General features: G+C 34.5%; 1 protein-coding gene and 1 long non-coding RNA gene across 2 annotated transcripts; one reads left to right on the forward strand and one right to left on the reverse strand.

Moving 5' to 3' along the window:
- Positions 1–258: 258 nt before the first annotated feature.
- On the forward strand, positions 259–2,822 carry LOC139858346 (uncharacterized). Its single transcript, XR_011762904.1, has 2 exons — positions 259–654; positions 2,283–2,822. It is a non-coding gene; the product is annotated as an uncharacterized lncRNA (long non-coding RNA).
- A 909-nt stretch (positions 2,823–3,731) lies between these two features.
- Positions 3,732–13,323, reverse strand: LOC139856871 (vacuolar sorting protein 39-like). The gene is made up of 12 exons (XM_071845579.1): positions 12,631–13,323; positions 12,338–12,549; positions 11,351–11,482; positions 11,088–11,231; positions 10,645–10,757; positions 9,888–10,320; positions 8,124–8,453; positions 7,492–7,713; positions 6,435–6,677; positions 5,513–5,956; positions 4,723–4,821; positions 3,732–4,274 (listed from the first exon to the last, which is right to left on the reverse strand). The coding sequence occupies exons 1-12, from the start codon at positions 13,079–13,081 to the stop codon at positions 4,074–4,076; spliced, it is 3,024 nt and encodes a 1,007-aa protein (XP_071701680.1). The 5' UTR covers positions 13,082–13,323; the 3' UTR covers positions 3,732–4,073.
- Between the last annotated feature and the right edge of the window lie 275 nt (positions 13,324–13,598).

Here is a 13,598-nt window from a genome sequence, read left to right on the forward strand (position 1 = left end):
TAAAACTTCACAACAAGCTTAAAAGTATGCTCTAACATTTATTATTAACATTACACTATTACCTTTTGGTATAAATATAATTACTAAAAAAATTATGATTAATGTACAGTTTAGTTAATTTACAACAACAATCTTTACCTATTTTCTCAAACACTTCGGGTGAATTTAGTTTAGTTCAAATACACTAGAATATGTTTTCAGCTACAATTTTTTTTATTTTTATGTTTATTGAACATACAAAGAGGGAAAAAAAAAAAAGTAAATTAACACGCTGGCAGATCGAACTGAGTAAGCTCTTACTTTGCCCTCCGTTATTCTTGGGTTTCCGGCACCAGCAAAACTATCCGTCCAATATCTGAATCTCTGAAGCCGCTCCGGCCACCGCATATTCAGTTGTAGATTATCTATCGATCACCAATAGGACCTCAACTGACAGTTATTAATTATTAAGGATTTATTCGTATTTTGAGATTTAGGGTTTCAATTCAGGTTTAGGGTTTTCGAAGATAAGAGAGTGAATCTTATCTCCGATCGGTGTATTATTATGATAACTCGTTCAAAACTGGTAGAGCAACTGAGAGACAGCCAGATCCGATCTCAACACAAGTGGTCTCCTCTCGTTATCTTCTCTCCTAAACCTAATTTATCCACCTGGTATACTACTTTTTATCTCTTAAATTGAGCATTTATATTCATATTGTATTTGTATGTATGTATCTTTTGCCCTATACTATAGTTGTTGAAATTTAGATGTAATTAGACAATTGCATACTGAGATGGTTAGGTTGTTTCTACATTCATCTGTATTATTAGTTCTATTACGTTTAATTGTCACTTGCTTCTTTTAATCTGATTAGTTTTTGTCAACTACTTGGAACTAGTTAGTATGACTTCGAATTGTAATAATTATAAGAAAAAAATATGGAACTTTGCTTAGTTAAATGGTGTACATTGTGGTTGGGATACTATTTATTGAGAGCTTTATTCGAGATGTTTTCTTAAATTTGGGACTTAGCTATAAATCCTAAGATACATTACAGTACATACAATCACACCGTGTTTACAGAGAAGTATCAAACTAGCTACCGGTGGTTAAGACTTGAGAATATTTTGTGGAGACCCAAGTTCAATCCCCATAGGCTACAACTTTAGGGCCTTACCTTTGAAAAAATAGTAGCAACTAGCAAGAGTTAATCATTCTTAATAAGTAGTGATTATTAACATATTCTGAGTGGGGATGATGTATGTTATATCAATCGAGTAAGATTATGTCTATGTGATACTGTGAGTTCTAGTTTAAATGCTTAGGATCATTGAGAAATGCTATCTAATGTAGATGTCATATCATAATTTTCGATTGAATTAAATGTTGTTTTAAGTTCTTTCCAAAGAAGCACAAAATGCACAATTCTTTATGAAATCTAATGAAAAAGCATTGAGGCACCTACGCGTTGTTTTTTTTTTTTTTTTTTTTGGTAGTAAGGAAACTCCCATGAACAAGCACATTGGCTCCCCCATAGAAGGTAAAACCTTGGGTAATTAAGCCCCCTGAGCGCGAGACCTGGTACCTGGTGAATTGCGCATTATGCGCACCCTCTGGTCACACTCCCTTTCTGAACAATTTGGCATAGCCAGGAATTGAACCCGGGTGGTGTGCTTCATAGGGCAACTCAGTGGCCACTCAGGAAAGCGGGCGTGGTTGAGGCACCTACTCATGCAAACAGGGGAAGTTGTTGATTAAGTGTTTAGACTCTTTTGTAGTGGAACTTTATTTTGTGGACATACAAAGCAGCAACAAACAAATTTGGTTGCGCGAGTGCTACAAAACAGCATACAACCTAAGTCAATGTGACATCTAAATGGACAAAATGTATTCAGATTGGTAGATGAGGTGTGAGACAGAGGTGGGAAAAATTAATCTTTTATTTAATTGACCAAACAACTGATCCGGGAATGATAAAAACATGCCCTATTTTGTTCAGTTTTAGGTGATTTTCCAAAAACCTTATCAAACCAAAGCAGTTTCTTTTTTCTTTCTTTTGCTAATCAAACTGGAAAAAATGCTTTAGATCTATATTTGTTAACTTAAAAGGCCACAGTTTGTATATGGCACATGGTTGGGTAGTAGAAACTGATCTAAGTTGACATTTCAGTTAGTCAGTTAGTGTCATACCTGTTTTTCAATATTTTTATTTCTTTTCCCTTCTTTATTTTTATCTTGTTCACATCAATTGATATATTGTATAGAAGTATTCTAATCACTATTTGTATAAACAATGTAGGGCTGATGTTGCTGTGGCAATCCTGTGGGCCACACTATTTGTTTTGTGTGTTACATCATCTTACATGACCATCTACTTCCGACATTTCTGGCTCTCCTTTGCCATAATTTGCCTCGGTATATTAATTCCTATACGCTTAAGGATTTCGAGGCAGACAATTGCAAGAAAAAAGGATAGAAGATTGCTATTGCCTTTGTCCATGTGATCATCCAACAATTACTTATACAAGTAAAACCCGGTAAATTTAATCTTCTGGATTAATTACCCCTCGAAGAAGTTCAGAAAGAACTGTTAAAAACTTAACAAAGAGCCTGTTAGATTAGAGTCCTTGTGTTTTCTTTTTACATCTATTTGTACAAAACAAAGTTTCATTACTTTCACATGTAAATTTGACTTGTTCATCTGAAGCCCATATTATTGGGTATTATGGCTAGTAGAGTTGAGTTTTTTTTTTTTTTTTTTTTTTCTTCGGAATTATATTGTTACAAACTAAAAATGTTTTCACTAAATTATAATGTTCCAGCCACTGCTTTGTGTAAACTGTACTTTGGTGCATGGATGATTAAATTGCCTTATGAAAATCATCAAATTTTCGAATGCCAATGATAGTAATGTTTTTCCTATTCTCCCAAATTTTATCTGGTCAAACCTGTGTATACAACTGTAGAAACCTCAATTATCACTTTGTGATCCTTGATTAAATATCCACGGGTCTTCCAAACTGCAATACAATTACGTTTTTGCAGACAATATATTCAAAACAGAAGCTAACTTATTAGCCTATTTGTGTTAATGATTGTTGACTTTGCTAATAATGCACATTGCCATAATTCAATAATGGTTCTTGCGTTATTAGGAGTGTACTTATTTTTTATTTTTTTTCGAAAAAACAGAAACTTAAACTGAAAAGATCTCAAAAGACTACAATTAACGGAACTTCAGCACGTCTGCCACGTGTGCTTGCTACATTGGTGAGTATCACGATGAAACTAAGCCCTAAATTTCATTTAAGGCATTGCACAAATCAAACACAAAAGTAAGTGTAGTTAATACTTGGCTGTCCTAAGCTCCTGGTGAGTATAGCATCACGATCATTTGCTCTCTTTTTTATATCAATTAAAAGGTAATTTTGATTCTAAAATTTTAAACCAAACCGAACAATTAATAAAACCAAACCAATACCAAAAGATAATTGTGCGACTAAGATCACACCCTATTTATGTATTGATCAAAGATAGAAGGGTCTTGTAATGATAGAATATACAAGTCTCAAAATTGTGAATTTTCTTTTTGACCACGTCTCAAATGTGTGACTTCATCATGCAAACAATAAAAATATAAATAATTAGTACGGAGTAATATTAACATAAATAGAGATAATATTAATACATTTTTTTTAGAAATATACAAATTTAAATAGACGTGAAAACTGATTAAATTCAAATCCTCGAAATATACAAATTTAAATAGACGTGAAAACTGATTAAATTCAAATCCTCCACACCACGACTCAGTCACTCTCACTCATAAATTATAATTAACCTTCACCAAAAAGGCAACTTTACAACAAGACAAGCTTTACACACTACATTTCTGCTCTTGCAATTAAATCTGAAGAAAAAACTGGGCAACTCTATAACTACCTCATTGAGCAAATACAACATTGCCAGTTGAAAAGAGATCGTAAATATCACCCTGAGATTTGTGAGGTGGTAATTCGGCAGCATATAATCAATATGTATTTGAAGGCTCGTTTTGCAGGTATTGATCTTATGTTACCAAATATATATTCTATCTTCTGCGAAGGGCGGAACCTTTTCCGGTGGCCTTCATATTTTGGGAGTCCCGAAAGCAAACAAAATGCACAATTGTGTTTCCGTTAGGATATACAGCAAAAACACTGGTTCCGATCTTCTTGTTGCAAAGGGAACACATGCTATCCCCAGTGATTTTCACATATGCTTTTCTTTGGCTGTACAGTTCATCTTTAGCCTGTCGATTGTATATAATTGAAGACATCAATTAGTTCCCTGTGGTTACCATCATCAAACTCAAGATAATGGGGGAGTGATCCTCACACCCCCACACCCTTTTTTATCCATCCACACTTTTTATTTAAATAAAACTATAATACCCTTAAGTAGAAAGAGTTAGAGGGTTGATGGTGTAAATTATTAAGGGATAAATTAGTCACATTTAAACCCAAAAGTGTGAATGGATTAGAAAAGAGTGTGAGAATCACTCCCCCAATATAATAGATGAAACTTGAAGATTAAAATATATAACATCAACTTATTTTGGTGATCATAATCATAATAGGCAATTATGTAATTTAAATAAACTTCGCAAAAAATGAGTAATTAATAACAGCCTATGCTTATTTGAACGAACTTCACAAAAGTGAGCAATGGAGTCCCGTTTTCAAGATCGTGTTACATACCTGGAGGTTTCCACATTCTCTCAGACTCTTAATAACTGAAAAGTTCCGGTGAGCTTCACTCGTCTTTTTGAGCAGAGGTCCAAGAAACGGAAGCAAGTTCTGACCATAAAAATACCAAAAATATACTCAAAACAAAATATACTTGTGTGATGTCAAAGACTAAAGACACACACAGAATCTAGTATCTAATAAGATTAGTAGTTCATTATTGTCTCGTCATGTATTAAGAACGGGCTCTATGATTAATAGTTCATTATTGTCTCGTTCAAAATATACGTTTCAAGCAATAAGAAACTTGCTTCATGAAACCTTCCAAGTTATTAAGAGTTTAATAAGATTAATATAACTAAAGACACACACACACATAGGTAGATCTAAAACGTTCATTATCACCCATTCTTGCTTCATGAAACCTTCTAAGTTATTTTAACCTAAAAAAAAAAAAGATGTTATTGTTAACAATTACATTAACCACTCTTATCAAATTGTGCATTAATAAGAGGGACCATCAACATACACTTTCAGGTAATCCAGGGATGATCAGTGTAATTTCTGAAAGATAAGGACGATTGGTGTAATATCATTAAAACCACAGGGACGACCGCAAGGACTATTGGTTACTCTTGTCAATATAACAAACTTTTTGGATGTATCAACCTAACACAAGTTGTTTTGACCTATATTAAAGTGTTTCCCCTTTTTACCGTTACCCAACCCACCCATTTTTCCAAACATACTCGAGACTAAAATGAATCTCTAAGCATAACAGAAAGCAAAGGGTTAATCGAACCTGTAGCTTAGTCTCTTTGGGCAAGAGCTTTAAAGCTTGTGATCCATTAACCCGGTCCCACCTTTGGCTCAAAACATTCAAGACGTCATCAAGCATGATATTGGAAACCGTTTCTTCATCCCCATCATAATCACCATCACCATCACTTTTCCCACTATCTGTGCCACTTGGAATAAATCTAGAATCTTCTGCACCTTCAATATCTGCAATTTTCTTACCGAACCCTTTTCCTTTACCTTTAAGAGATGTCCAACCAACTTTGTTATTAGGAGATGATACTAACTTATCTATTCTCTTTTCAATATTTTTAGTTGTTTTTTGTGGATTCAAATAGATTTGGAGTAACGTGAGGTATATGTTGCCAGTAACTTTTGCAGGTTGTTGATGAAGTCCTGAATCGTACACCCGGTCACAATAGGACAGTGCCAGGTCTGGAACATGAAGCTGGAATACAAACATATTTTCACATACATCAGTAAAATGAAGAGCATATATAAAACCCAAAAGAATCTTTATCAGTTCAATATATAAACTAATTAAAAAACAAAACTTTGCAGGAGATTTGAACTATATATGAGTTATAAATGTAGCAAAATGAGAAAGGCGGTTAGTTACTGGGTCAAAACGAGGTTCTTATGGTAGGTTGACTCTTAAAACACTCGTCACAGATTTAAAATTTTAATATAACATAAAAGGTATTTCATATATTTTTGCAATAGTTATATCACTGCAGGGATACACTCTCTCTTCTATTCAAGGGTGTAAATGTATAATACAGTAAAAACACATTGTGGGCAACTTTTAACTATTCGTCTTGTTAATTAATTTATTTTACCTGTTGAATACACAAATATTAACTCAAATTGACATGTTCACATGTATATGGATTAAACTTTCTACCTGTTTCTATGATATATGATACCTTATGAATATATATGGACAATGCAAGTTCGTGTTGGTTCATTTTCCCTAATAAAAGTGCTCGTTCCTCAAACAGAGCATCAGTTGGAAGTCGTTTCAACAGAAGCTCTGGTGCGTAACCTGAAATACCCTCCAATGCAGACAAAAGCTTTTTCCTTGTTGGGGTATAAGCTTTCTCATCCCATTTGTTTTGAGCAGTTAGATCAGCATACCATTCAAGCACTTCTGACAGATATATTTGCATCTACAAAACAAACATTATTTATTCATTTATTTTTTGAAAGGCAAGGTGCCAAAGTGTAACAAAAGAAACATTTTTAGTTGTCAGATAAGTAGAGTTTTCCCCGTTACAATAGTGACATACTCAAAGACACTATAAGGTTATGTTTGGCTCGGAGCTTTCAGGAGCGTTTTGCTTTTAACTTTTATGAAAAAGCTCATATTTAATAAAAACGTTTGGTTAAAGGAGCTTAAAGCTTTTAGATAGAGGGAAAAAAAGCTAAAAGCTACTAAAGTAGCGTTTAGCTTTATGTCAATTTACTATTTATTTAATAGATTCAGCTACTCTAGGTCTCTGTCAAACACCAAAATATATCTAAAAAGCTAACAGCTACCACCTAAAAGCTACTAGCTAGTTTTGCCAAACATACCCTAAATTATGCCTTTTGTTGTGAATTTTGAAGATTATATATTTTAGTACATCTTCAGTCTCAAAAGAACACGCGGCACTTTCAAATTTGGGTTATCCGAAAAAACAGAATATTTTATTTAATATTCGGTGTCAAATTACCCACTAACAATCACTACAATATATAGGTGATACTGATTGTGGTACACAAAGCCTTGCATCTATTTGGACCAGATGGAGTAATGCAATATTAGCAAAACTAATACCATTTTGCTTGATATTTTGTAATAATTGCAAATAGGTTAACTTCCCACAACTTTAATTGTAAACGATACATGTTAAAGATTAGACATTTTTTCAGAGTTCTCATTGTTTCGAGCATAACATGAACACATAAATAAAAAACTTAGTGAAGAACATAAAGGTATACCATTTCATTCTGCAAGTTGCCAGAGATGCCATTTTCGTTCATTGAAAGCATCAACTCTAAGTATGTAGATTGCATGCTGGGAGCATGCTGTTTTAAATACGAATTAACCAAATCTGCAGCAATGTTTCCCGACAGGAAGAGTTCGATGGTTTGTGTGGGACAACTTTCGAGAACAAGCATCGAGAATTCTAGGACAATCATAGGGTCAATCCCACATAGAGGCTGCATAACAACATAACATGTCTGAAATACATGCCCTTATTCTAAGCAAATCACAAGTATTGCACAACATGTAAATATTGATACTAGAAGTGGAAAAACTTGTAAGTTGGTCAACGGGTTAAACAATTTCGGATCTAAATGAGTACTTTTTCGTTTAGGTCGGGTTGGATTGACCCGAAACCTTTTCTGTCCAACATTTTGTACATATTTATATAAAAAACTGTGTTCAATATTACAATGATTTTTCAATATAACTTATTAGTTGATTGACTTGGAGATTTTATTCATTAACTATATATATTGTTATACCTATTTGACCCTTTAAAGATAAATATATGCTGATTCAGCCAGTAAATGGGTCAAGATAGTTATGTAAATAGGACATATTAAGTTTAAATAAAATAACTTACTTTAAGATATTCAATAATCATTTCGGGCGTGAACTTTTGGGAGAGCTGAATTTTAGGTTCGTCTGATTTTGACTCCTCAACCAAGCGATGAAGAAGTTTAAGAGCTTCACGATGCAACGAGTTGTATTTGTAAAGCTCTAACAAACATAAATAGTGGTTTCCATTTCCTAATATCTCCTCGCATATTTGGACATCGCAATAATTGAGACCTTTTAGTAAATCTAAAACAGCAATAGACTGTCCAGTTAAAAGAAGGGCCTGGAGAAGTGCAGTGTCCAGTATTAATGCCAACTCTCTAGCACCAGAGTCGAGGGATATGTTGACTCTTCCCTGTAGAAATAATAGATAGTCAACTTCAAATGATAAAAAAATTTACAACAAAAAAAAAAGGTAAATATGATATCATGGTCGCTAGGAAATAAATGGTCATGATTTGAACTTATAATTATATACTAAAAGTCTAAGGTAATATATCAATCAAAACAAGACCACCTAAATATTTTATATTACTGCGTATCTTCAGCTTAATTATCTAACATCGCATTATCGATAGGAAAAAAAAAATTTGAATACTCCCTAAATCTTTCTATTGCCCATTATACTAAATCTAACAAATCAACTAACCAACGAGCTTATAGCTCAGTGGTACCCGATGCCTTTGATCCCTGGGCCCACAGTGGGGGAAGCTTTGACCCAAGAAAGGCGCAAGTTCGATTCTCAGTCTGGGCGCCCCGCATGGAATTATTTCTCCCTCCGGGGGGAAATTTGTGAAGTGTTTCGGGGGTCTAGCTAGCTGGGGTAAAAATCGCCTTGCCGTCACTGTGGGTACTGGGAGGAGGTACTTTGCCGGCACAGGTCTCTTTCGGGGTGGGATTGGTGGGTGCTACGGCACACAGGGTTAGCGTGTCCCTGCCAACTTACACGTTTTGACCCAACAAATCAACTACCTTCGTATAGTGAAACATCGTTGGAATAAATTCAACATTTACATATAAGGACCTTACTTATAAGTTAACCACAGATACAAAACGCTTCTTACTTTATTTCAATAATCAATTTAGGGTGCGTTTGTTTGCCTCTTAATGGAATGATTCAGCGCTGAATGCTGAACCATTCAGCATTCAATGCGTTTGTTTCTGGCATCTGAATTGCGTTTGTTTTTGGCATCTGAATGACATATGGTGCTGAATGGTTCAGAATTCAGTGTTGAACCATTCAGAGCTAAAACACTTTCTTAACCATTAAGAGCCTAAACTTTTAGTGATATTCTCCTCAAATCATAGCCAAACACTTAACCAACACGAATATTGAATATTTTTTTTTTTATTCATGTAACACGTTATTAAGGTAATTTTAGCCAATTAATATTGCTAATTCAAAATGATTATCAAACAGCTTATTTTCATTCAGAACAAGCTTTATTCAGAGGCTTTGAATCATTCAGATTCTGAACTATTCAGCGCTAAATCATTTAGTTTTATCAAACGCACCCTTAAACAAATAAGCTATTATAATTCTAATTATATTACAGATAAATACTCCCCTCCCAACCCTCACAAGTTAAGGAGCCTGATTTTCTAGTTTTCCTCCTATATTATTGGACTTCTTAAGGTCTCATACTCTCATAATACATATTCAGAAAGAAGAAAAAAAACTAAAACAAATCGATATAACAGCCCAATATTGTCGATCCTCGAATATTAACACAAATTCGATACATAAAATCAACTGTTAACTAATCTGAAAAAAAAAGTTGCTAATTACCTTGTTTGATCTCTTGGCACGGTTACTTTCATAAGCAACAAAACTTCGCCCAACAGCATCTGAAACAACCTCCTCGGTTCCCTCAGCAGCCGCCTTACCAATTATACCATTTCTTTTCTTCTGTAAGAACTTGACCAACGCCATTAATGTGTTATATGACATTTTCTTGGACTCAAGAACTGAATTCTCATCATATTCCATTTGATGAGAAGGTGATGATGAATCCATTTCATCTGATAAACCAGACGACTCTCGTGATAAATATGCGTCCCCACTCACATCCAGAAATTTATCTGGTTCAGCCATTGAAGTTGACTTTGGAATAACAATTGATGGATATAAAGAGAGCACGTATGTTATTTCTACTTGTGATGCAATAAAGTGATCCATTGCCTCCTCATAACTCCCATTATCAAACAGATAGTGTGCATATCTGTAATAGGAAACATTGTATTATTAAACAAATATGTTTAATGTTTCACATGATTTAATATTTGTAGATTTTATACCAGGATAATAAGAATCAAAGACAATAAAAGCTCATCAAGTATAACTTTACCAACTAAATAGAATCATTGATAAGGATTAAATAAATAAAAAATTTAAAAAAAAATTTAAAAAAAAAAAAAAAAAAAAAAAAAAAAAAAAAAAAAAACTATTGAGCACAACTATGACACGCACCTATAAGATGCAAACATAATAGGTAAGTTTGTACATTCAGTAAGGGTACATAATGAAATTACACACAACATTTTACCTTATATGAATTGACTGCTCCTTTGATGCTCGAAGGCTTGAATCTTCTGGTGGAAGTAATTTACATAATGCAAGGGCTTCTTCAAAATTTCCAGAAGCAGTTAATTGAACGATCTACACTAACACACAATATGTTGACAGTTAGTTGAATAGATATAACTATATATACATTGTGGTTTAAAACTGTGGTTATAAAAGGTTTCAGAACTTTGAACCAGTAAATCAACTCGATTGCTCGGTAAAGATCATGAGGGTATCTGCCTCATATGATCTTAACTTTGCATATTGTTCAAGTGAATTTATATTTATGAAAAAATGTAATTTTCTATACCAAATGCCATGCATATTTATCATATCTGGAATAAAATTTCAAATATATAATACAAAGTAACTGATTCTATATAAGATCGCAATCCAAACTATTTTGCTGGATTTAAACCGAACCTGTGCACCAAGAGGAACAGGGAATAATCCATAAATGGAATTATTTAGGGCAACAATTACTGCATTCTTTCCTTGGTGAATATGACGAACGTCACGAAGAACAACCGTTTGTATCAATGGGTAAGGTACTCGTAAAGACCGTATCTGCAAACCTCGAGTTGGCAATGATGTGTAAGTGCTACATATCCAAGCATTATATTTATATAGATACACTCATATTTATATATATAAACTCATATTGATGCGATTAAATGTTAGGATACCTCAATGTGTCTTGGTAAAAGTGCTGTAGCATAAGGCTTTTGAATGACAACTACTGATGGGGCCTCAGACCAACAAATCCTGCCTTCTTGAAGTAGTTTGCCATTTTGGTCCACTAGCACTCCAATATTATCCTGAAACACACAAAATGAGGTTGATAAAGCATACACGAGTGTCTTTTAAGTTCATGTGTTTAGATATTAGAGCACGTACATATTTTACTATTAGAATGACACCTGGAGAAGGGAAGAAAACCTACTCTCTACTTTCTTACTATTATTTAAACTTGGAAAATAAAAATCATTCTTAGATTCACATGTTTGCAACAACCCACAAATCGTTGTTTAATGTAAATCACCTCCATTCATCCATTACCAGGAGCGCATCTATGTTATAACGGGTGGGGTCCCACCGCTAGTTACAAAGTACTCTTCAAATTGTACACTACTAAATTTGTCAACGGAAACCCATATATTTTTAAGATTTGTGATTTTCTGAAGGTAAACAACCACCAAAATACTCTTTAAATATAATTAGTTTCGGAAAGAAATCCCGGGACCCATTGTGTTTTCATCCTAGATTCACCACTGTCCATTACCCAACAAGGTTTGGCATCTTCGAAAGCTAGTCAAAGCAAAAAATTGTATTTATATCATCCAATAGGTCTCCAACTTTATAAGAGCCTATTCATGTGTTTTTTTTTTGTTGCCAAAATTAATTATTGAAAGAAAGTCATATGTAACTAAGATATACGGGAGAAGCAAGCACAATGCTGGTATGTAATACTCTAATCCTTACCTTCACTGATCAAAAGCATAACCAATTAGCCATTAAAACAAAGCATAATCAATTCCATGCTAGGATATGTCTCAACTAACTTAAAATTGACCCTCAATGCAACACAAATGTTCTACAATCCTATCAAACTTTCACTACAAATTTCACCGATAACAGCAAATAAACCGTAATATAGAAAGAACAAACAATACCTTCCCCAAAAGAAGTTCTCCAGATGGAAGAGACACCACCAATGGTGGTGCAATCCTCCCAGACGGAAAAACCTCCGATAACGCACCATTCGTAGCATTCAGTATCATATATTCTCTTCTTATCCCTAGGCATATGTTCTCACCACACCATGACATTGACTTCACATAATCAGGCACACCAAATTCTTTCACCTCAACAAATCCTCGCCCTCCTATACATCAAAGTAAACTTGTTTATAACTAATTGATTTCACAATTAAACCTAATTTTAATTAAAATTAGGGATGAATTACCATCATGTCTAAAAATGCAAACTCGTTTTTGCCTTGCGAAGCATAAAAACCCTCGGCGATCGTCCCACGAGTAGGCATTAGCACCTTTAGCTTTCGTAATCACAGCTAATGTCTCAAAATTAGGAAGTTTATGAAACGCGATTGATTCAGAGAGTGAAAGCAAAAGCTCTCTGGATCCTAAAACCTCCATAGCTAACATAGGTCTCCTTGAAAATCCATTAACAGTTCGTTCAAGCACGTAGGGTTCCTTTTTCAATTCTAGGGTTTGAGATTGACGATCGGACGGAGGAGATCGATCGGCGGCGGATGATGATGATGATTCTGGACCGAAGATTCGTAGAGATCCATCGGAGCAAGCGATGAGTAGGTTTGAACCGTAGGATTCAACGGCGTCGATCTTCGTAGGGCAGTTGTTCAGTAATTCGAGTGAATCGTATGCACTGTGCACCATTTTTTCCGGTGGTATTTACGGGATCTATGTGAGAAATGAACGGTGTTAAGGTTATTGGATTAAACGACGTCGCATTGGTTAGTTGACTATTTGGAACCAGAAGCCCGAGTCGCTTCGTTTATCGTTGAGCTCGTCCCGCGCTTTTGAACTCCACTCCTTTGATGAGGTTTACGCCTTTATCGTGTTTTTTTCTCCCCTAAAATACTCAATAAAGACAAGATGATTAAACCGAACAAAGATACAATGTTTTAAAAATTAAAATTAGGCTCGAAAGCAGAAACAATAACACCCACCCGCTATCTACTTCCAAGCCAAGTTGTGCTAACTAAACAAGTACCGAAAGTTAAATGTGAACCCGAATTACAATACTGAACCGAAACAACCAAGACGCCTAAAACTAAACAAACACAACCACACCATTAGTGAGTCTGGACTTCGACCGTGTCTGCATGTCAAAAGTTTTGCTTATCATTTCTTGTCGGAAATTACATGCTTATCATTTCTTGTCGGAAATTAC

The sequence above is a fragment of the Rutidosis leptorrhynchoides genome, chromosome 7 (assembly GCF_046630445.1).
Source record: "Rutidosis leptorrhynchoides isolate AG116_Rl617_1_P2 chromosome 7, CSIRO_AGI_Rlap_v1, whole genome shotgun sequence".
In the NCBI taxonomy this organism is placed as follows: Eukaryota; Viridiplantae; Streptophyta; class Magnoliopsida; order Asterales; family Asteraceae; genus Rutidosis; species Rutidosis leptorrhynchoides.

Excerpts from the sequence above, each read along its gene's own strand:
- LOC139856871 (XM_071845579.1), bottom strand. The coding sequence starts at position 13,081 with ATGGTGCACAGTGCATACGATTCACTCGAATTACTGAACAACTGCCCT. Across the intron at positions 11,232-11,350 it reads TTTTACCAAGACACATTGAG|ATACGGTCTTTACGAGTACC; the intron begins GTATCCTAACAT and ends CGAGGTTTGCAG. Across the intron at positions 7,714-8,123 it reads TGATTATTGAATATCTTAAA|CCTCTATGTGGGATTGACCC; the intron begins GTAAGTTATTTT and ends GTTGTTATGCAG.